Source organism: Artemia franciscana, chromosome 16, assembly GCF_032884065.1.
Source record: "Artemia franciscana chromosome 16, ASM3288406v1, whole genome shotgun sequence".
Taxonomy (NCBI): Eukaryota; Metazoa; Arthropoda; class Branchiopoda; order Anostraca; family Artemiidae; genus Artemia; species Artemia franciscana.
In genome coordinates this window covers 954,187-978,655 of record NC_088878.1, presented here as the reverse complement: position 1 = coordinate 978,655, position 24,469 = coordinate 954,187, and the positions used below count along the sequence as shown (strand labels likewise).

Genomic DNA, 24,469 nt, shown 5'->3' with positions numbered 1-24,469 from the left:
CATAACAATTGGATATGCCATTTTTGTCGCGTCAACCGTCATATTTATCCAATCAAGCCGCTATGAAAGTCTATACTGGTATAATTTTTAGACAGTTTATATTATTATAATGAATGAGAAGCCAATTTTAAGACGAATGTGAAAGTTAGAGAAGTATTTATTTTTTTGAGGGGGGGGGGGTCAAACCAGGTAAACCCTCCCCTTGGATACAAAATTGGTGGTATTAGAACCTTTTCACTTCTCCACTGAAATTAATGGAACAGATAATGTCAGTTTCTCTCATGACGACCTAACCATATTTTTTACTATGCGGAAAAACCTTCCGGCCATGTACTTCCGTATTTAAGTACATTTTACTTCGAGTACTTAGTTTTTACGCTTATTTAAAATTTTGTTTGAGTACTTGGTATTTTTACTTATATACTTTTTTGGAGTTCTTGACCCAAAACTGTACACCAAAGGGTCACAACTAGAAAAGTCAGGTAGTTCGTAGATTGTTGATGCGGCATAAATGTTGCTTTAGTTTGATCAAAAAACCATCTTTGATGTTTGTTTTATTTTTAGATGTAATGTTGCAAGTTAATTTACATTTTTCCTATGTGTGATATAATCATGTTGTCTGAAAGGTAATTATGCTTGGATACGGTTGTTTCTCATTTATGCTACATCTGACAAACCAGCATCTGTTATTTCGCTTTGTATTTAGAATACTTGCGACTTCCTGAGAAAAAATTCACTAATCTTTTCCTAAAAGTCCTGGTAAATATTAACTCAGCCTTTCTATTACTGCACAAAATATGTAAATTGTAAGATCCTCTCATTTCCCTCAATATGCTAATGACCTTATTTGTATCTTCGGCAGCTCTGCGTTCTTGGCTTGCGATATCCTACTGAAGAAGTAGCGGCAATCACTTCTCATAAACTTCTTCTCAGAAATTTATTCAATGGTGGACCTAACATACTAAACCACATTAGTAAGTTCTTCTCATAAATAAACTAGACAGATGTCAAGTTTTTTTGGTTACTTCGCTATCTCAAAGATAACACTGCTATTTGATGAACTTTTAGTAGGCTAAAAGTTGAAATTAGGCTAGCAGCTCTTCAGAAGGAGACATCCTAGAACAAAAGAGACACATGGAGCCCAAATTGTATCATTCGGTAAAATTCGGGTTTAACTACTTTTGCTATCTTGGAAAGGGGTTGGGTCAGGAAAATCAAACTTCCATTAATTGGTCTACATACCTTTAAATTACCTTAAGTTGCATTGTCCAGCAAAATAAGGATTAAATCCTGTAGAATCGCTGGTTAGTGATGATGATGGTTGGATGTCTCAATGGCATCCCACTCAGTTTGCCATGGCTTTGATGACCATTCTCCATCAACAGCTCTATTAAAGGCAGCATTACTGGGGGTAGTGACTGCTTTTTCAGTGAGAGAATTCCACAAACTAACTATTCTGTAAGTGAAGAAGTTATTGTGTAGTCTAGTGGCAGCTTTCTTCCAATATAGTTTCCAACTAGGCCTATGCCCCCTAGTTCTGGCAGACTGGTCAAGTTAAAATAGCTTATTTAATGGAGAGATGTAATTCAGGAGCTTATGTGTCATAATATTAAAGTAGGCCTACATAATACTAAAGTATGTCTTGGGAAGGTATTTTGAAGTAGACTGACTACCTCCACTCCTCCCTCTAGAGGGCAGTGACCTTTGATGACCTTTAAAAATCTTTATGTTATGGAAGTGAAACCCTTTAAAACAAATCTAGGCTACTGCTTAAGTGTAAGTAGCCTACAAGGAAACTTCTTTCAGCTTCATGACTTTGCTCAATCCCAATTTTTGAGTGTCAAAGATATGCAAATATATTCCCTAAATTTAGAAAAAAAGCCATTGATATAGCTTGAAATTCTACTCAAATAACAGAAATTGCATTTTGAGAACTAGCTTAAAACTAGAGAAAAAGAAACTGATAACTGAAAATTAATGTTAAACATAGATTTGTCACAATTTCAATAGGTAGGCTATAGACCTATCAAGTAGGCAAATTTCTAAGACTTAGAAATCCAACAAGGGTTAACATAGTGTAGAGTTCCTATGTCTCAAGTTGATTTAGCTCTTTATTAAGACCCAAGCACCTGTAAATATAACAACATAAGCACATAACAAAAACAACACTAAGCTGATAAGCAAGCAATCTCAGCAGGATGCTACAATAATATAAGCACATAATAAAGCAACACTAAACTAATAAGCAAGCATGCCCAGCAGGATGCTACATCTTCCTTCTTCTGAGCGTGCTATTGTCTCTATAAGTTTAACCTGGTGGGTTTGATTATTGTTCTACCCGATCTTGTTTGCGTCACTCCGCCTCTGTCCGGGACTGGTTTTGTTTGTTGCTGTGTTACAGCGCTAGTAGGGACATTGACAATATTTCCATTGTGTTCGGGGGGGGGGGCTGCCAGGCTGGGAGAGGCTGGACGCTCAACCGGGCTGACTTTGGGTACCAACTCGGACGGTTGGGTAAATTCTACATTTTGGTAGTCTTGTTTTGAGTGGATTGCTTCGTCTGAATTCCTATGGGAGAGTCTGACCCTGTTGCGTCGGAGCGTTGATCCGTCGTCAGTAGCAATTGTGTAGGATCGCGGCTGCGGGCACACTTCGACAATGGTTCCTCTCTTCCAAGGACTGCTGGGTGTCATTTGGACACTCACTCTTGACCCTACCTGAATTTTGGGTAAGGATTTAGCGGTCCTGTCGTAGTACTCCTTCTGTCGCAATCTTGATTTCTCTCTGTGTTTCTGAAAGCTTGCTTTGGACACGATGTTCTTCTCTAGGTGCTTCTGCGTGACAGGGAGGACTGATCGCAGCTGTCGGCTCATGAGCAGCTGGGCTGGTGCTGCCATACCGTCTACGGGAGTGTTCCGGTATTCTAGGATACTGATGTATGGGTCCTGTCCACTGATCTTGGACTTGTTCAAGATTCTCTTACAGGTTTGCACGCATTTCTCGACGAGCCCGTTTGCTGTGGGGTGATAAGGGCTAGACGTTTGATGTTCAATGCCCCAGTTTTCTGTGAATAGCCTGAATTCGCTGGAACTGAACTGTGGTCCGTTATCAGAAGTGAGAATTGCTGGTATTCCATGGCGAGCAAAGTGTCCTTTGAGTTTTGTGACCACATGAGAAGTGGTGGTGGAGGTTAGGTTGTCCACCTCAAAATAGCGGCTGTAATAGTCGACTGTTATTGCATACTGCTTCCCATTCCATTCAAACAAATCACATCCCACATGCTGCCATGGTAGTGACGGGATCGGCGTGGGAATCATTGGCTCTTTTTGATTGTTTGACATTGTGTGGGTGCAGGCATCACATCTTTGGATAAACCGTTCAATGTCTTTTCCAATACCTGGCCAGTAAATGATCATTCGGGCTCTTTGCTTGGTTTTTTCAGTGCCCAAATGAGCGGAATGTAGTCCCTTTAAGACGTTGTCTCGTAGACTGGTAGGAATGACAATTCTTGAACCTTTGAAGATCAGGTCATCATGCGTTGAGAGATCTTGGCGAATACTCCAGTATTGGACTATGGTGTTTGGGCATTGTCTCTTGTTGTCAGGCCATCCCTCCAAGATGACCCTCTTCAGTGCTTGGAGTTCGTGATCTGTTAAGGTCTCCTGTTTGATCTCCTCCAGTCTGCTGCCCGTGGCGGGTATGGATTTTACAAACGAATGTACAAAGATTTCGATCTCTTTGTGTAATTCTTCATCAATGTCAGGAAGATGTAGTCTTGAGAGTGCATCTGCGACAGGGATTTCCGTACCGGCTCGGTACTTGAAAGTCAAGTCATACGGCTGTATGTACATCATCAGGCGTTGAATCCTTGGTGGTGCTGTATGGAGGGGTTTGATTAGTATAGATTCGAGTGGTCGATGATCTGTGATGACTTGTACTTTCCTTCCGTATAGGTAATGGTGGTAATGCCGGCAACCATAGACTATGGCAAAGAGTTCCTTTTCTAGCTGTGAGTAGTTCTGTTCGGATTTACTCAGTGATCTTGATGCGTAAGCAAAGATTTTGCCATTCGCGGATATTTGTGCCCCTAGTCCATGTTTTGAGGCGTCAACTTCGAGCTCAAGGGTTGGGCTGGAGCTGTCAAAGAAAGCCAGGTTGGTTACTATGGACTCTTTGAGCTGGTTGAGACATGTAGTGTGGAGCTCTTTCCATTCGAATTCGTTAGCTTTAATCAGATCCCTTAATGGTTGGTTCTGTGTTGCCAGGTTTGGGATGTACCTTGAAAGAAAGTTTAGCATTCCAAGGAGAGTCTGGAGTTCCTCCTTCGATTTTGGAGTAGGCATCTCGTTGATGGCACGGAGTTTCTCGGGGTCTGGTTTGATGCCAGCATTGCTGATGATGTGGCCGAAGTAGCAGACTGACTGGACTGCAATCTGGCACTTTGATCTATTAAATTTTACCCCCTTCTGTCTTGCTCTTTCGAGCACTTCCGCAAGTCTTCTGTTGTGCTCTTCTCGTGTGGCTCCATAGATAAGTAGGTCATCGACAAGTATTTTAAGACCTTTCAGACCTTGAAATATCTCTTCCATCTTCCGCTGGAACTCATCCTGGGCAGATATCAGCCCAAAGGGATATCTCCTCCAACGGTATCTGCCATAAATTGTATTAAATGTCGTGAGGTCTGAAGCTGATTTTGAGAGCACAAGCGACCAGTACCCTGAGGTGGCATCAAGCTTTGAGAAATATTTCGCACCGCTCAAATCAGAAATGGCATCTTCAAAAGTCGGGATTGGGTAATGAGGGCGCTTGATGGCTTTGTTCAGGTCTACTGGATCAATACAAAGTCTCACACCGCCATCCTTCTTTTCAACTAGCACCATCGAGTTGACCCATTCCGTAGGCTCTTCCACCTTTTCTATTATCCTCAAGCTTTCCAATCTGTTCAGCTCTTGTTTCAATTTCTCACGCATTGCAATAGGCACTTTTCTGGCAGGATATGCTGTCGGCACAGCTCCTTCCTTGAGGTGAATCTCGCACTTGCCTTGTATTTTCCCAATGCCAGAGAACAGCTCTTTGTACTGTTCAAGGAGTGGCTCCAAATCTGGCGTTGATTTGCTGTCATCTAAGGCATCTATATTCAGGACAAGTTTCACCAGGTTCATGTTTTTGCTAGACTTGAATCCAAGGATAGGAACAGAATTTCCTCCAGCTATGAAAAACCTATGTTTCTGTTCAGGAGCTCCATTATAGCTGCATGACAGGAGGCAGGTTCCGGCTGTTGGGATCGTTGAGCCACAGTAACTGGTGAGTTTTTGCTTTGTTGGTTGTATGAGTGGTTTTGGAGCAAGGAGATCAAAGTAGTGTTTTGGTATGATGTTTGCCTGAGCACCGGTATCAATTTTGAAGCTTACAGTAGTCTGATTGTTGATCTTCAGTGGAACAAACGCCTCATCCTTACTCCCATCTTGCTGTACAGCATATAGCAGTATTTCATCTTCTTCAGCAGTTTCTGCTATTCGGCTCTGTTCGTCATTTTCGATAGCATTCACGACTTTGCTGCGGCATACTTTTGCAAAGTGGTTTAATTTTCTGCACTTTGAGCATGTTTTCCCTTTGGCAGGACAGCTGTGTCCAGGGCCATAGATTCCTCCACAGAAGTAGCACTCTGTGCCTTTTGTTCTTGATCTTGCGTCTGCTGGTTTTGGTTGTTTCCGGTATACTACATCCACTTCCTGTTTGATTGGGGGATGGTGGGAATTGTTGTCAAATGATTTCAGCTGTGCTTGGGTCGTCTCATAGATCCTACAAACTTCTACTGCTCTTTCAAGCGTTAGGCTGTTGCCGTCAGCTAGAAGTTTCTCTCGTATTCTTGGATTTCTGATTCCACAGACGATTTTGTCTCTGGTCATCTCTTTTGGATCATGGTATTCGCATGGCTTGACTAGCAACTTCAGCTCTGTGATGTATTTCTCAAGTGTCTCTCCATCACGCTGGTCACGTTTCTGGAAGATATATCTGGCAAATACTTTGTTCTTCTTTGGAGCAGCATACTCACGAAATTTCAGAAGGTAAGGCTCGATTTTATTTGAATCGTCTGCTTCAATGTCAAAAGTTTTAAAGATGTCTCTTCCTTTTTCGCCAATCCATATAAGTAGATAGGCACACTGAATCTTCTCCAATTTACCAGAGAGAGGGCCTAGAAACATAAGTCTTGCATGTTCTTCAAACTTTGACCATTCTTCATCAAGATTTTCAGATTCCCAGTTGATTGCTGGAGGGGCAACTCCATCCATCTTTGCTGTTCAAAATCCCACTTCTGACACCATGTAGAGTTCCTATGTCTCAAGTTGATTTAGCTCTTTATTAAGACCCAAGCACCTGTAAATATAACAACATAAGCACATAACAAAAACAACACTAAGCTGATAAGCAAGCAATCTCAGCAGGATGCTACAATAATATAAGCACATAATAAAGCAACACTAAACTAATAAGCAAGCATGCCCAGCAGGATGCTACAATAGAATCCTAGGAAAACTTTCCCAGAGTATGTTTTTGGCCCTGGATTCATTGCTGAGAGTTTCATTTTTACTAACATAACTACTTTCCAAGATAGCAAAATGTAGGATTTTACCCATCTCTGAATACAGTAGGAGGATTTTCTAAGGAAAGTTTTAAAAGAAATAACTTCTTGGGAGTGTAAAAAGAGCTTTGGATAGATTGTTAAGGATAATGAGTGTGCATAGCTGTGCATAGCTGCAGTGAGTAGGTAGTAGTAGTAATAATGTTTACAAGACTAGGCATTATTTTCCTTGATATTAGGCTAAGTTAAAAATTTGCCTTTCTCTTAAGGCTTTACTATTAGGCGTTTTGGCATTTAAAATAGTTAGCATTTTATATGGCTAAAATATTTATATTTATGACATACTCATTAAAATTATTAAGAAAAATCTACTGATAGTAAAATCCAATTTCTAGGGGGTGTAATCAAGGGTGCCAGCAGAAAATTTTCTGGGGAGGGGCAGATGCCAAAATAGCAGTCATAGTTGGGTGACAGCTTAGGTGGTTTAGTGCACCAAACTATGACTTTACCCCAAAGAGGAGAAATTTGCAATCAATTTAAAATTCTGAGAAGCTAATTGACTTAAAAGTATCAATAACTGTATTTTAGGCTTCCCAGTTGCAAAATAAGTAATGCCAAATGGTGGCAGTACTGGATTCAACCAAGTTGATTTGCTTTATTTGTAATTAAATTAGCCTAAGCTACATTTGGGGATCTGTAATTGTATATTAGCTATAATTAGGGAGGGGGTGATTCATTGTTTAGGTAGGGGTAGGGTAGATTCAACAAAAGTACATTTTAATGGACAAACCATTTACTCTTCCTGAGGCTTCAGATAAATGTTGAAAGAGTTAGGGTGAACAGTAATTAGTTAAAATGTCCAAAATCCATATCCAAAAGCACATAGGTAGAAAAGGCAAGGCTGGTCATCATCAGCCCCACCAGGAATTTCTTTTAGGGTGACAAATACTGCTAGGAACTTAATTTTCAGCAATTTTAAATGGTAATACTTTTTATTAATAAGGACTTGACAAAAATTACAATTCATCACCAAGTTGCTAAGTATATCAAAAATTCTATCTAAAATTGAAATTGCAAATTTAAATGTAGGACAGTACTAATTAATGTACAATTATTGATTTAAATATTTTGAAAAGCAATTAACCAGGGATTTAAGGAACAGTTAGTTCAAATTTTATCTTGGTTAGGCCTGGGTATGATTTGGAAAACAGCCAGAAATTGAAAAAAAAGCTTTTAATCTGAAAGCAAGGAACAGATTTGAACCTATTTGAACAAAATATTCTTTGTATGAAGGGGACTGTCAGCTCCTTAGCTCTATACTCTTTATGGTAAAGATTGGCTTTTTAAAAATTTTCAAAGCACTACAAAACTTTTGTTTAATGAACAAAGTGTTGAGAAGAGGACATTCCCCACATATACAGAGTAATTTATATTTATTATGAGTTTCAAACTTGCTCCTTACGGGGTTTGAAGAACGTTGAAAGGGTGAAGAACCTTTTCTATTTGTTTAATTGCATTCCATGAAGCTTTAAAATTTTATTAATACAATACTTTTGGTAGCACTGAAAAATTATCCTTATTTCAATGATCTCTATTTGGATTTTAATGGATAAAAAGCTAAAAGCCTGAGAAAAATTGTGTGATTTTCAAGACAAGGGGAAAGACCCCCCAGAAGTCATAAAATTTTTATGAAAAACACACCATCAGATTCAGCATATCAAAGAACCCTACTGTAGAGGTTTCAAGTTCATTTCTGCAAAAAAGTGGAATTCCATAATTTTTGCCAGAAGAATGATAACAGATGCATGTTTATTTTTTTTTCCAGAAGTGATTGTATTGACCCAGTGGGCCTAGAACATTGGGAGATGGTTCATTCTAGTGCCTTTTCTAAGTGACTAAAAATTGGGGGGCAACTAGACCCCCTTCCATGCCACTTTTTTTCCCTAAATCATCTAATCAAAACCTTATGAAAGCTTTTTTTCAGCATAGTTGTAATGTAAGGCCCAATAACTGTGTCTTTGGACATAAAATGACCCCCTAAAAACCCTGGAGAAAGGTTTTTAAGTTACTAAATTTGCCCATTATTTTATTTTTTACTGGGAAGTAGGCATATATTTTTCAGGTGAGAGGGGAGGACAAATTTTCTGCTGGGACAATTTTTTCATGTAGAGGGAAGTTTCCAGGTGGGTGAACTTCTAAGGGGAAATTTTACACTGGGTGAATTTGCCAGAGTTTCTATACAAAATTTCTTTATATATTCTTTACCAATTCAATTTTACACATGGCAATGTTAAGAGTTATTGTCCAGGGTAAATTTTCACCAGATTGAATTGTCCAAGGATATTTCTATGGGGAGGGGGATTTTTCCATGGAGGTTGAGCCAGGTATCCTGGCGTTATTTAAAAAACAATTAGAAATTAAACACAAATTGAGTTTTTTCAACTGAAGGTAAAGAGTAACATTGAAACTTTAAATGAAAAGATACTTGCAATGTATCATTAATGAAAAGATACTTGCAATGTATCAAGATACTTGCAATGTATATATTGGCAAATAATTTACTGGACTTGAGTCAGGGTCTAAGTCAAACTTGAGTTTTGTTGAAAGGTAGAATCAGTTGTCCTACATGCTTTCAAATCTTAAAAACATGCCAGGAGCTGAGGTAAATGGCAAGAATATCTTTCTCATAGACCCTAACTTGAGGATAAGATACATTTCTGAAAGTTTTATTTCCCTAGCATGAAAATTGTCCTTGTTGTGTCCTAGATAAAGGAAGGGGTGAGAAAGGTGCTTAATAACAACTTTCAAACTGTAGCATAGATACATTCCAAAAAGTGTCATTTGCCTGAATTAAAACTTTTTGTGCATGTGAAAAGTTTTTAAACTGTAATCATCCCAAATTTGAGGAAAGTATATTAAAGCTCCTATCTCCTCCACCTCACTAATAATTTAGGCTTGACAATTCAGTGAAGAAAGATTATACCTATCTTTAATTTAAAAAGATTTTTTTGTTCAAGTTTGGCTTAAGAGTCCGTTTTTCTTGAGCTAGCCAATAGGCCTTGGCAAAATAGGTCTTAGGATTTGAGCCTGGTTCTAAGCCAAAATTTGGATTTTGTTCAAAGTTTACCAATTTCCCTAGAATCATTAAGACTTCTGAATAGGAAAAGAGTGTGAGGGGGGATAAGGTAGATACCCTTCTCCTACAGTCCTTTACTTTAGCAATAAGTCTATTTATAGAAGTTGTCTTCATACAGCCAACATTTTCTCCATTTTTTTTTTTAAATGTTATTTTCCAGGAAAGAAAAAGGATTGAATTTGAAGGCCCTATTTTGATTGTAGATCCTTTCCTGAACAGATGTGCCAGTTGGAGGGGGTTAGAATCAGGCAATTTAAGACCAATCTTAGTCCTCAGGCTAAATCTGTCTGTTGGGGTTGAAATTGGGGGGACGGTATGATATGAGCTAATCATAGAGGTAAGAGAGTTAAGTATGTGGCTTTGTTAAATGTTGTAACACTATCCATGGTAAAACAGAGAATTTAGCATTACTCAAGTACAATACCAAAAAAAAAAAAAAAAAATGTATAACAAGGTTAATTTTGATTTCCTAAAATATAGATGTCAGTTAAAGGTTTTGTTTGGATTCAGTCTGAAACTGTATAACATTAGGCATATTCTTTCGTTCTAAAAAGTTCTTTTATTGATTGTTAATTGGTTAGGGCTTTGTCTTCATTTTTTATTATTCATAAATTCATATTTTTTTGTATTCTTTGTATTCATAAATTCATATTCTTTGTCTTCACATTTTTTTTGTCTGCAGCCCAATATAAAGATAGAGTAAAAAAATGAATGGCCTACAACTAGAATTTTGTTTTAGCTATTTGTAATTGAATTTATGATTTTACTGGGCAATGCTAGATGGTGTTATTTGCTTTTTTCTTGGAAATTAACTTGAGTTTCCTCTTCTATCAGTTTCCCATATTTTGATCCCATCACCTTAATTACCTTAATTCGCACTTCAGAGCAATTTAGTTGCAAGAACTGTGATGCTAGTGACAAACCATCAGGACTAGAGAGTGCTGGAGAGATGCAATTTATGCCCACTTGGTAACAGTGATCACATAGTAGGGGTGGTTCAAGAAATTCTTCAGAAATAGCAAAGCAAAGTAGAAGAAAGCCTACAGAGAGAAGAAAGTTGAAACACTAATATTGTATTTGCTGTATAGAGCATAATTAGCTGCTATTTTAGGTTGAGGCCAATCAAACTTGGTCTTTTTCAGAGGCGTAGTGAGGGGAAGGGGGTGGCAAGGGGGTATACTTGTCCCCAGACCCAGAATCTGTCTAGAGGTAATTTAGAGTAGCCTATATATATATATATATATATATATATATATATATATATATATATATATATATATATATATGTATATAGATATATATAGATATAGATATATATATATATATATATATATATATATATATATATATATATATATATATATATATATATATATATATATATATATATATATATAAATAATGAAAAGAGAAATCACCAATGCTACAGCACAAACACACACACAAAAAAAAAAAAAAAAAAAAAAAAAAAAAAAAAAAAAAAGAGACAGAAGGAGAAAAGGAAGACTGTTTTCCTAAATTAGTGATTAATATAGACCAGCACTTGAATGAGGCCTTGACCCTACTCATCCATACAATCACATAGGTCAAACAGTATAGCCACACACAATCAACCATAAAGATTAATCCATGGACGGGCAGTCATGTCGTCAATAAGTATAAGTTGTCATTTACCAAACAATAGAAAAAATAATATAGACAAATAATTCAGAGGGAACACCCAACATAAGGGCTCATCAGGAGAATACACTGGCCTATATAGGGTTTCGCCACTCTAAATTCTCTACCCAGCACAGTGTTGTGGCTACCACAGAATATCCATGGCATCCCCGTGTCAGGTATCACCCCCAAAATACATGCCTATGAAAAAAAAACAGCAAATGTAAAACAACCAAGTAAAACCAAAAACAAGCTTATCCTGTTAATATATCCCTCCTTTTAGCAACAATAGGTAAACTAAATATTATAAATTTTACCAAATCACAAATATTAACAAATTACAAAAAACCTGAATGAACTAAACAATTATAGAATTCATCTTTACCATTTGGCTAATTTTTTAGAAAATCCGCTCAATTAGAAACACAATTCAAAATAAATGGCGCTGTGACAACATTTCTCGAACCTCCGAAATTAGTTAAAAATTTCTTTAAGTATTTCTAGATAATTCTTTTGATATTTATTTAAAAGTTCGTTATAATGAAAACTAAATTTGTTAAATTGCCAAGTTAATTTATTTGCAGAAAAACCTCTTGATATCAATTTTTGGCTTAAGATTTTACATCTACTTTTAAAATCAATATAATTACTACAAATCCTTGCATAACGAAGTAACTGTGAGAAAAACGCTGAATATGTGATATTTGAGTGTATATTACTTTCAGGGAATGGGAAACTAATCACTTCAAAATTAAAATCATCCGTTTTATTATACATTTTAAAACTTAATTTATTATTATCACAAATATTAATATTTAAATCTAAGAAATGATCTTCATGACCAGCGCCATGACTAGGTTCAAGAGCAAGCTCTGATGGATATATATTTTTAGAAATATCAATGAAATCCTTACAATTTAAGACCAAAATATCATCTAAATATCTTTTATTATTTGACAAAGCATGTTTTAAATTAATTGGATTATTCTTATCCATCATATATTTATATTCTAGTTGTCTTAAAAACAAGTCAGCTATAAATGGGCTGGCATTCCCCCCCCATGGGAATTCCCATAATTTGCTTGTACAAATCACCCCCAAATCTTATATAAGTATTGTATAAAACAAATTCCAATAACTCAAAAATCATATCCAAGCTGTAACATCTTAAGTTAACTGTAGTATTAAAGCAGTTTGTTCATATAGCTTTTTTATTATAAATGTCTATTTTTAAGAACCTTTTACTAGATAAGAGGAAATATTTCTTTATAACAGTTTTTAAATTATCAAACACTAAATTAAGTGATAAATTAGTATACATTGTCGCAAAATCGAAAGACTCAATTCTTTTAGCTGAAACCATTGTTAAAGAATCTATCACCTGCAGTGAATTATTAACACTCCAATATGGATTAAAATTCGAAAATTTTTTAATACCAGAACAATAGGTTTTAAGTTTATTTACAATTTCCTTTAAAATTAAAGAGAGGTCAGTAGCAGCAATGCGGGTTGGACATTTAGCTGCTCCAGCAATAAACCGTGGTTTAGGGGGATTCTTATGAAATTTTACAGTCCAATATAGGAAAGGGAACTTTTTATCATTGTCATTTATTTTAATATTAAAATTTTTAAAAAGTATTTCTTCAGTCTTTTCAATTAAATTCTCATCCTCTATATTTACCTTTTCGTAAACATTAGTTGTGCATAACTCCCTTTTTAAGATATCACAATACAGCTTCTGACAAATTATGGCAAAATTATTATTAGCTTTATCCACTGGCACAATTACAAATTCATTCTTTAGATTAGCAATTGCCTGTTTAATCTTCGCATTATAAAATAATGATTTAGTGTTACTATTTTTTAAGTTAGAATATATTTTATTTCTTACTCTACTAATAATTAAATTCTTCCAACTTTGAAAACTCTCTTTATTTTTATTCTCTTTCTTACACCACTTATCAATAAATAAATCAAAATCATTTTCCAAGCCATCAAGAACACTCGATGGTTTCAAATGATGAGAAAGACGGAAATTAGCCCCTTTATTCATTATAATTTGAAGATCATCTTGCTTTATTATTGACAAGTCCCCTGTTATAACATGTTTGTAAGTAGGATTTACAAATGGGCCAAGTTGCTTACAATTACAAACCGGTTTCCAATTTATATCACTATCTAGTTTTTTTAGTATTAAATTATAATTAAAAATAATTTGCCCAATAGTTTATGAAAATTTATAAGTTAAAACTGGACTATCATTATAATTTAAATTACTAGGAAGGGCCTGTTTCACATGCCGCTGATTTAAAATTTCTGGTAAATTAATATCTTCAATCTGCTTACAAGTAAAATTAATAGGTAAATATAATCTGTTATCCTTATTACTAATCTTATCGAATTTTTCTTTTTTGAAATAAATTTCGTTTTAGTTAGAATGCAAATTGTATCACATATTACTTTAAAATTATAATCAAGAGCTGTATTATTCTTAACAATCCAGAAGAGTTTGATTAAATTCTTCTTGGATAAATTATTTAGACACTTTATTACAGAAATCATACCCCTAGATTCAAGTAGCTGGCATAGATCTATAGAAAGCATATGTACATCTAATTCATTTTTTCTATTATTTTTCCTATGTCCTCTCGATCGTTTTTTACGTTTAGTAGGACAAGTAAAAGAAGGATGGTCCATAAAACCATCAATACATTTTACAACAACATGAGACATGTCACCATATTTTGCTACACGATCATTTAGCCCAAAAGGATAAGCTGTACCAAGAGTATGGATCCAGAAATCCTCCTGTAAATAGTTTTTGGAGTAGCAGATGGTGTCTTATGGAGGAAAGTTAGTAATGTAGCTGGGATTTTTGTAAAGGCTTTGGCTTTATGTTTGGAGAGAAGAGGAGGGGGTTGTAAAAGAAGAATTTGAGTAAAAGATCATATAGAAATGAGAAGAATGTAATGAAAGTAGAAAAAAAACTTAAAACATGAATTAAGAAGGTGTGAAATAGAGGTCATGGATAAAACTGCTGAAGATCTGAAAGTTGCATCCAGGTGGCATAACAGTAAAATATTGTACTGGTATGTTAAAAAATTAAGGAGGAACAGTCAATATGAACTTGCCCTAAATAAATATAGGAACAGGGTCAGAATAAGAGTTGAAGAAAGGATTAAAGAGAAATGATCAGAACGTTTTGAGAATATACTAAACCATTAAAAGTTACAGGAAATTATATAGAAAAGAATGAAAAAGTGTTTGACGCTTTGGAAGTGAAGGAAGATTTATTTTGCTGGGTCGAATTAGAGACAATGCTAAATGGTGTAAAAAATAGTAAGGATAGTGTGGTAAATTGTATTTTTTTCAAATATGGTGGTTGTGAAGTTAGAGATAAATTACTGAAAATTATGAAACCCAATTTATAAAAAAAGGGATATACCTAGCAATTTCAGAATTTTTTTTATTAAATACCTCTTTAAGAAAAGTTATAAGAGGGAGAGAATGTGGTAATTGTAGTATTTGCGTCGGATTGCTTGAAGTCTATTTATTCAAAACCCAAGCACCTATAAAAAATAACAACAATAAGCTGGGGGTAAATAAACAAGGCGCACACTAAGCAATTGTAAGCAAGCACAATAAGCTGGGGGTAAATAAACCATGCGCACACTAAGCAATTGTAAGCAAGCATTACTGCATCTTCCTTCTTCTTTTGAGGATAGTGCTTGTGAGGTCCCATGTCGGGTTGCGTTGGGGGCTTTACGACACGCCCACTTCTGGTGCGTCGTGGTGTGCGGTTGGTGGTCGCTGGCCGCGAGTATATGGTGTCCCTGACAGGTGATGTGTCTACCGCGGTTGGCTCTACTGAGGTAGGCTCAGCTGAGGTAGGCTTTGCTGACGTAAGTTCCGCCGGGGACGATCCGGTGACTGTCGAAGGAGGTGGTAGAGTTCGGGTTTTCTCACTTTCGCTGGTGAAGTTTTTTGTTATATGCTCACTTTCAATGTGGGGTGTTTGGGGATCATTGGCACTGTGGCTGGCCATGCCAGTAGTGCATGGGTGGCGGTGCGGGGTTGGTTGTCTGGATATGTGAATCCTGTTCCTTCTTAGTCTTGAGCCATCAGTTGTTTCAACAATGTAGGACTGCGAGTTGCTATGGCGTGCGGTTATCTTTCCCTTGGTCCATGTGTCATTCGGTTTTCGTTGGACGAAAATAGAGTCTCCAACCTCAAGTTCGGGAAGGGCTTCGCAGATTTGTCATGATGGGATTTCTGGCGTCTCTGCATGACGTTTCGACTATGGAGGAAATCCGACTTGGTGACGACCTTTGGTTTCAGGTGTTGGTACGTAGAGGGTAGGGAGGATCTAAGCTGTCGACTCTGTAGAAGCTGTGCGGGTGAGGCGAGGTTGTCTACCGGACTGTTACGGTACTCTAGGAGAGCTATGTATGCGTCGTTACCGCTATCCTTTGATTTTGACAGGATTCTTTTACATGTTTGCACGGATTTCTCGACGAGTCCATTTGCCTTGGTTTCCCAAAGTTTGAGCAAATTCATTAAATTTGTGTGAGAAGAGTTGAGCACCGTTGTCGGATGTCATCTGCTGTGGTATCCCGAAGCGTGCGAAGTGAGTCTTGAGTTTGCCAATGATTGTTTCTGATGTTTGGTTCTGAAGTCGATCAAATTCGAAATAACGGCTGTAGTAGTCAACCGTGATAAGGAATTTGGCTTTTTCCCATTCGAATAAGTCTATTCCTACATGTTGCCATGGTATTTCTGTGTTGATGAGTGGTTCTCTCTGGTTGTTTAGGGCATGGCAGGCACATATTTCGCATTGTCCGGCGAAGGATTCGATGTCGGCGTTCATGCCTGGCCAGTATACCAGCATCCTCGCGCGTTGCTTTGTTTTTTCAATGCCGAGATGTGCTGTGTGTAGCTGGGTAGGAGTTTCTCGTCTGAGGACCTGGGGTATGATTATTCTCTGGCCTTTGAAAACTATTCCGTCGACTTCTGCCAGCTCACTTCTTATGTTCCAGAATGCTGATGCTTCAACGGGACATGTTTTTCGAGTCGATGGCCAACCATGCTGTATGACAGACTGAAGAGTACTGAGTTGTTTATCATGTTCGGTCAGTTGACGGATTTTCCTGAGTTTACTGTCACTTACGGGCAGTGTCTTCATTACTGAGTGAACATAAGCTTCGATGTCTCTCTGCATCTGGAGGTCGGTGTTTGGAAGGTGTAGTCGCGAGAGCGCGTCAGCTACGGGTATGTCGGAACCTAGGCTGTAGATGACTTCCAAGTCATATGACAGAGTTTGGATCATCATTCTCTGCAGCCGTGTGGGCGCTTGGTGTAGAGGTTTTGACAGGATGGTTTCCAGTGGTCTATGGTCGGTGATGACTGTTACCTTTCGCCCGTAGATGTAAAGATGGAAATGTTTGAATCCATACACAATTGCGTACATTTCTTTTTCGAGTTGCGAGTAGTTTTGTTCAGTCCTGCTGAGAGCTCTGGATGCGTAACCACAAATGTTTCCATTGGTTGACATCTCTGCCCATAGTCCGTGCTTCGATGCTTCGAATTTCAAGTCAACTGTGCGGCTGCTGTGGTCAAAGAAGGCTAGATTGTCAGTGATTGACCGCTTCATGGCACTGTAGCGTTCTTCGTGATGTTGTTTCCACTCGAACTGTACTTCTTGTATGAGGTCTCTTAGAGTCTTGTTTCTGGATGAGAGACTGGGGATGTATCGGGATAGGAAGTTGAGCATGCCCAGAAGGGTTTGGAGTTCTTCCTTGGTTGTTGGACTTGGCATTTTTTCGATGGCGTTGAGTTTTTCGTGGTCTGGTTTGATTCCTTCTTTGCTGATGATGTGACCGAAGTATTTTACTTGTTCCATTCCGAATGTGCATTTTTCCTTATTGAATCTCACTCCTTTCTCCCTGGCGCGCTTAAGGACTGCACGGAGCCTATTGTCATGCTCTTCTTGACTTTCTGTATACGAGGATGTCGTCAATGAGGATGCGGATGCCTTCCAACCCTTCAAATATCTCGTCCATTTGATGCTGAAATTCATCCTGTGCTGACACAAGACCGAATGGGTATCTTTTCCGTCTGTATCTTCCGAAAACGGTGCTAAACGTTGTGTAGAATGATGACCGTTCGGTTAGCGGCAGTATCCAGTAGCCCGACCGAACGTCGAGCTTGCTTACGGTTGATATGCCGTGTAAGTCCTTTGTTGCATCTTCAAACGTGGGGATTGGGTAATGCGGTCGTCGGATTGCTTTGTTTAGATCCACGGGGTCTATACATAGGCGGACGCTCCCGTACTTCTTTTCGACCATGACCATGGCGTTTACCCAGTCATTTGGCTCGCTGACTTTTCCAATTATGTTTAGGGCTTCTAGTCTGTCAAGCTCGTCCTTAAGTTTCTGTTTCATTGCTAAAGGAACTTTTCTCGCAGGGTAAACCGTAGGGACAGCATTTTCCTTTAGGTGGATCTCGCATTTGTTTTCCAGGTTTCCAATTCCTTCAAAAATGTCCTTGTACTCCTTTACCAATTTGGAGTAAGCACTAGTCGTCCCGCCTTCTTTTTTGATGTTTAATATCAGCTTGATCAGCTCAAGATCTTTGCAGGTTTTTAGACCCACGATTGGAGTTGTGTTGGACCTGACAATATAGAATGCATGTGATTGTGTCTTTCCATCTTTGTATCGGCAGGTCAGGTGACTGATTCCCGCATAGGGGACAGCTGATCCACAGTAGCTTGTCAGTTTGTGGCTGCCTTTTATCAGGCTGGGTTTTATTGGCAATTTATTGTAATACTGGACTGGTAGCACGTTCACCTGTGCTCCTGTGTCGATTTTGAATTTTATACACATTTGCCCCTCAATGGATAATTCGGCAAATGCTTCATCTTCTCTAGTGCTGTTCTTTATTGTGTACAGGAACACTTCGTCTGTGTCGTCTGCTGTTTCAGATATTGCTTCACCGTCCTCCACAGTATGTACAGCTTTCTTTTCTGCACTTCTGCAAACCTTTGCAAAGTGGTTTGGCTTCCTGCATTTTGAGCAAGTCTTTCCCTTCGCTGGGCAAATATGGTTCTGTGAGTATGTTCCCCCGCAGAAGTAGCATTCTGGTTTCTTGGACTTGGGGTGTGGTCGACTTTTGGCAATGGAATCGATTTCCTGCTTGATTTCTCTGCCTTCGAAGGTTTTCAGCTGTGCTTGGGTTGTTTCGAATGCTCTACAAATGGTTACTGTTTGGTTCAGGGATAGGGTGTCTCCTACCGAGAGGAGTTTCTCACGTATTTTGGGATTGGCCACTCCACCCACTATTCTGTCTCTTAGCATTTCGTCTTTGTCAGTGTAACCGCATGGTTTTACTAGAATTTTCAAATCGGTAATGTATTTGTCTATGCTCTCCTGCTTTTGGTCATGCTTTTGGAAGATGTATCATGAGAAGACTTGATTTCTCTTTGGGGCTGCATATTCTCTGAATTTTGTGAAGTGTGTATCAACGTCTTCTTTTTCAGCCTCAGTTAGGTCAAATATGCTGAAGATTTCTCTCCCTTGTTCGCCTGCATAGATCAGAAGATATGCACATTGCTGTTTTGCTGTCTTTCCGGCAAGTGGTCCAATGAACATTAACTTTGCATGGTTTTCAAATTTTGTCCATTCGGATTCTAGATTACCCAAGCTCCAGCTGATTCTAGGCGTTTCTGCATCCATCCCACTTTTGACACCATGTAGTATTTGCGTCGGATTGCTTGAAGTCTATTTATTCAAAACCCAAGCACCTATAAAAAATAACAACAATAAGCTGGTGGTAAATAAACAATGCGCACACTAACCAATTGTAAGCAAACACAATAAGCTGGGGGTAAATAAACCATGCGCACACTAATCAATTGTAAGCAAGCATTACTGCAGTAATTATAGATACATTGGCCTGGTTTCTCTAGGAAGTAAATTACTTAGCATGATGATACTTTTTATGGTTAGAGATGTTGTAAATAAAGTTTCAAGTGAACAACAGTGTGGCTTTGGTAAGGAGAGAGGGTGTTTCAACCAAATTTTTACTCCAAGATTAATAATTATTATGACTCAGGCACTTCTCAACTATAATTGAGAAGTGTCCTAGTCATCAGATTCCTGAGCCATATAATTGGCATAAAATACCTCCTAGTAATTAGCACTTTACTGAAAAAAAATAACAACAGAACAGGATTAGGAATAGAAGAGCCTTGGGTAGCTTGCAGAAAATAAAAGACTAATTTGTAAGGTTCTTGAGGTTTTTACTGGTCAGGAAATCAAAAATTTTACTGTACAATTTTGATTCTCTCAAAACTCAAAGTAAGCCTAGTTTTCAGTAAAGTGCTACTTTTTTAAGAACTCTACATTTAAGAAAATGTCAAAAGTTAGTTTATTTGATATATTTTTTCACATATATATTCCATAAACTGCAAAGCAATAATTTTGTTAGTTTTCAAGTTTTAACTTTGCTCTTTACCTTTACCAGAAACTGTGTTTTCTCTTTTTTTATAATAGAGAAGAGAAAAATGCTTACCAACCTTTTATTTGTACTCGACTTCTAATGTCCTGTGAAATTATCTTTTAACTTTGCCTCAACCCCACTGGGGAATCTGTCACTCAATTTATATACAGGTTAAAATTCTTGGGAAGTAAACTTAAGGGATTGAGGAGAAGGTTAGCTTTTCAACAAGTCAAATTTCATGTGATGATTATTTAGCAAGTGTTTAAAAATGTTCTCGCTTTTTATTTTTATTTGGATTCATGTTATGATTGTGAAAAAGAGTAGTTGGAAGCCGAAAGGGGGTCTGTTGGGTATTCCAAGTAGTAGTAGTAGTAGAACATTCAAACGAGTTCACTCATTGATTATCAAGTATAAATGGCATGTTTATAAAGAAAAACTTGCCACACAGGTATATTAATAGTCCAATGTCTATTACGATAATCCAGTGTTCACTCAATGAAAGCCAGTTTGCTACTGAAATTACTTCTTTTTTTTAAAGAAGAAGAAATAACTGTTCACTGTGTTATTATAGTATTTTACATTTTGCTTTTTGTCTATATAGAATGATCATCTTGCACTTTCTTTCTAGAAAAATGTCACGTGCAAAGAAAGCTAGGAAGTTTGCGAGTATGAAACGCATGATCAGCAATAAAGATGCTCGTCTAAAAGAAAATCAGGGAGTGGCTCAAAAGAAAAAAGTCAAACCCAATGAACTGCAAATCAATGAGACACCACAAGGATCATCTGCCCTCTTCTTTCAGTACAACACTCAACTTGGACCACCTTATCACATTATCATAGATACAAATTTCATCAATTTTTCCATAAAAAACAAGCTTGACATTGTCAAAACAATGATGGACTGTCTCTATGCCAAATGCATTCCATATTTGACTGATTGTGTTTTGGCTGAATTGGAGAAACTAGGAGCTAAATACCGAGTGGCATTGAAGATAGTGAAAGATCCAAGGTTTGAGCGGCTTCCCTGTCTTCACAAGGGGACATATGCTGATGATTGTATTGTGCAAAGGGTGAATCAGCATAAGTGTTTTATTGTGGCAACATGTGACAAGGATCTAAAACTCAGGATAAGGAAGATACCGGGTGTTCCTATTATGTGTATTTCACAGCGTCGTTATACTGTTGAAAGAATGCCTGATGCTTATGGAGATCCTAAACAATAAATTGATCAAACGTTTCACTTTCTTTTTTGTTTCATTTAGACCTCCAAGAAAGTCAAGGATTTAGGTTTTCTCTTGCATGAAAACTCGGTTTAGTTGTATTTAAATTACAACTAAATATAATTAAAATAAAAAAGTAAATGCAAACTTTGGAATCAAGGAGGTACAAGAGGAGTAGTGTCGTGATCCCCCGAAATCCCAAATATTCAAAACTTCTAGACACTTGATATTCAAATTATGAAATAATTTTTACTTGTAAACCCCCATCATCCCCCCAAAAATTGATCAACATCTAACTTTCATCTTTGTTTCATTGAGACCTTGTAGATCTAAAGACTTCAATGATTTAGGTTTACTTGTACATCAAAATGGGGTTTATTTATATTTAAATTACAACTAAATAGATTTAAAATGAAAAAACAAGCACAAACATTGGAATAAAGGATTTACAGTGAAGGTAGCATCAAGATGCGCCAACATCCTGAATATTCAAAACTTCTGGGCAATTATTATTCAAATTATCAAATGATTTTTACTTAATATTCCCCCCCCCCTCAAAAAGGTCAACATTTAATTTTGTTTTGTTTCTTTATACCTTGAAGTTCCAAGGACAGCAAGAATTTAGGTTTACTCATACATGAAAACTGTGATTTTCTAAAATTTCAGTTTTAAGGGTAATATCCAATTTTTTCGTCAGTGTTGCCACATTGAATGAGTAAATAAGCAAACTTGATAAGTTAAGTTTGACAACGCTTTCCAGTAAATATTTATATTAACAGACAATCCAGATAGCTAAAAAACAAACTTATCTTTACAATTAAAATAGCATCCTGGATATAAACATGGCACTCGTCTCTATTGCAAATCTTTAATTAATTTTCGTGGTTTGTGTCACATGTTTCGCTTATTTCGCCATTTCGTCGAGCGGCCAATTGGTATGTCATTAAAAAGAAAAATAGTAAATACGCTACCATCTGTCAGTTTTATTGGCGTTAAATATTTCGATCACCGTTCAACAAAATTTAGTATTTTCCTATTTAATGACATGTCAAATGGCCGCTCAACAAAATCGCGTTTCTGTAAAACAAAACAAGAAAACTAAAAGTATATCTTAAAAGAATTTTCGACAGACACGAATGTCATATTCGGATTCAGGATGAAATACCATATGTTTATTTTTTTGGTGATGAACATCCCCGTTTCGCTTTATTTGAGATTGGCGCCTGCTTCTAGCAACAACTGCATATGGAAAAGTACATATGTTTTAAGCTGATTCTTCAACTGCGTTTCTTTTTATCAAGTTTGGCACCCATTACTATTCCATTGGATTCGCAGCTTTTCCTAATATTAAAAGTATTTATGGTTGTGCAAGCTTCCTATTAACCGATCGAAAGAATCAGATTTCATTTCACTGTCCTTCGTACTTTCGTTGTTAATTCGAGTGGCCATAGGTAATCACAGACGCAATGTTAGGGAGGAGATAGGACGGTTAGATTAGTCACGATGTCATTGGAGCCTTCGGATCTGTCCTACCTCCTCCCGAATTTTCTGGGTTTTACAGTTTGGAGGGTTTTCGAAAAATTGTCCGTCTCGAAAATTAACTCTTTTTGTTTGTGCCTGGGGGGAATGCTCCAATTATCTGACAATAGCCCAAGCTACTCTAAAGGAATAGGGGCTCTTGAGACAAATCCTAGCACTAAACTTGTAAATATTTAATGCTTTTTAAGATACAAAGCAAAATATGGGAAAGAGGAGAGAAATGAAGGTTAATTGATAAAAATTGTAACAACAAGAGTTATAATTCTATGTGAAGAATTTTGGTTTACTAGCTTCAAAAAAGTAATAAATTAGGACTATAAAAATCACCGGTAGATCCTGGAAGCCGGGGGACCCCGCCTCCCCACGAGAATTTTTCTGGCGCACTCTTTCTGTTTTTTTTTCACTCTTTTCTTAGAATAAATTTGTCAATTTAGTTAATTATTGGCACCTTTGTCACATGGCCCTCCCCCAAGATTTTTCTCATTGGCGCCCTTGTCGCATTCCCCCCCCCCCCCCCCCCCGAGACTTTGCTCTAGATCCGCCCAGATAAAAATGAAATAATAGTTTCTACTTTAATTTCTTCAGTAAATTTTTGATTCTTACTACAAGGATAATACTGCTTCTGATTAAGAGAAAGCTACAGGCGCTCTATGAAAAAGTACCTACCCTCACTAACTTGAGAGATTATCATTTACAGGCATCACAATTAAAGGTGGGACTCAGTGGGTTACAGTGAGAAGGTATCTCTTAGGGAGTCATCTATATGTATAACAAAGTCATAGTGTAGTATTAGATACCATAGATAGATAGATAGATACTATATCTGATAAATATAACATAGATAAATAATTTCGTGTGGACAATTCCCAAATATGACTTAATTTAGTTAAGGGTTGCGAACCAGAACCAGTTTCCATTCGTATGGAACAACATTGAAATTTCAACTCAGCTGCGGTGCTAGGTTGTGACGGTTCAATAAATAAATTTTTGGGAGTATATTTGATATTGAAATAGTAAAATGGTCAAATGAATTAAGCACTGGTACTAAACCCTTAGCTTCCTCCGGGTGAAGGGAGAATTTGTCAAAAATTAAAGGAGACTTGTGAATACATTGTTGTAGACATGAATGAATCAAAATGGCCTGTGAAGCTGCAGCTGCTGGGCTAACATGGTCATTGGAAATAATTCAAAAATCTGTTGATGTCAGACAGGGAAGACCATCACCTAGCTCCAATGATAGGATCCAGAATAGATTTCGGTGAGTCATACACGTATATAGCAAAGTCATAGTACATTTATTAGATGGTGGTCGGCATTTACCCCCCCCCCCCCGGCGGTAAACCCTCCTGAAAAATAACCCCCGATAAAAAACCTTTCCCCTCGCGGAAAATATCCTCCTGAAAAATACCCTCTCAGGAAAATGTCCCTTTGGGGAAGGTACCCTCCCCCCCCCCTCGGAAAACACCCCCCGTGGAAAATAAGGCTTTCCAAATTGGATAATTTCATTTGAGTTTTGTTATTTTTATTTTCCGTAGGGGAAGGAATTTTGGTACTTACGTATTATACGCCACTCACTCAAGTTTACGCTGCGTAGAACGAGAACAAACTGGTTTCGTCGGTAGATTCTTCCAGCTTAATGCGAGACAAGACAAGTGACAAAATAGATTGGATATATATAATGGGCTATATGGTAGGGGTCACCTCCTCCTCAAGACCTTACTCTTAAAGCTATTTTTTTTAGAATTTTAAAACAAAGCTTATTATTCTAATTAAACGGCCATTGTGTTTCAGGATCGTTCTTAAAGAATTAGGACCAAAAGTCGAAATTTTAGCATA

At 37.4% G+C, this 24,469-nt stretch overlaps 1 protein-coding gene across 2 annotated transcripts; it reads left to right on the top strand.

Annotated features, from left to right (window-relative positions):
• Positions 1-865: 865 nt before the first annotated feature.
• On the top strand, positions 866-21,111 carry LOC136036883 (rRNA-processing protein FCF1 homolog). 2 transcript variants are annotated; one of them, XM_065719228.1, is made up of 2 exons: positions 866-974; positions 20,503-21,111. In XM_065719228.1, the coding sequence occupies exon 2, from the start codon at positions 20,507-20,509 to the stop codon at positions 21,095-21,097; it is 591 nt and encodes a 196-aa protein (XP_065575300.1). In that variant the 5' UTR covers positions 866-974; positions 20,503-20,506; the 3' UTR covers positions 21,098-21,111. The 2 variants fall into 2 exon arrangements, with proteins under 2 accessions (XP_065575300.1, XP_065575301.1); XM_065719229.1 differs by lacking the exon at positions 866-974 and adding an exon at positions 10,038-10,056.
• Positions 21,112-24,469: the final 3,358 nt, after the last annotated feature.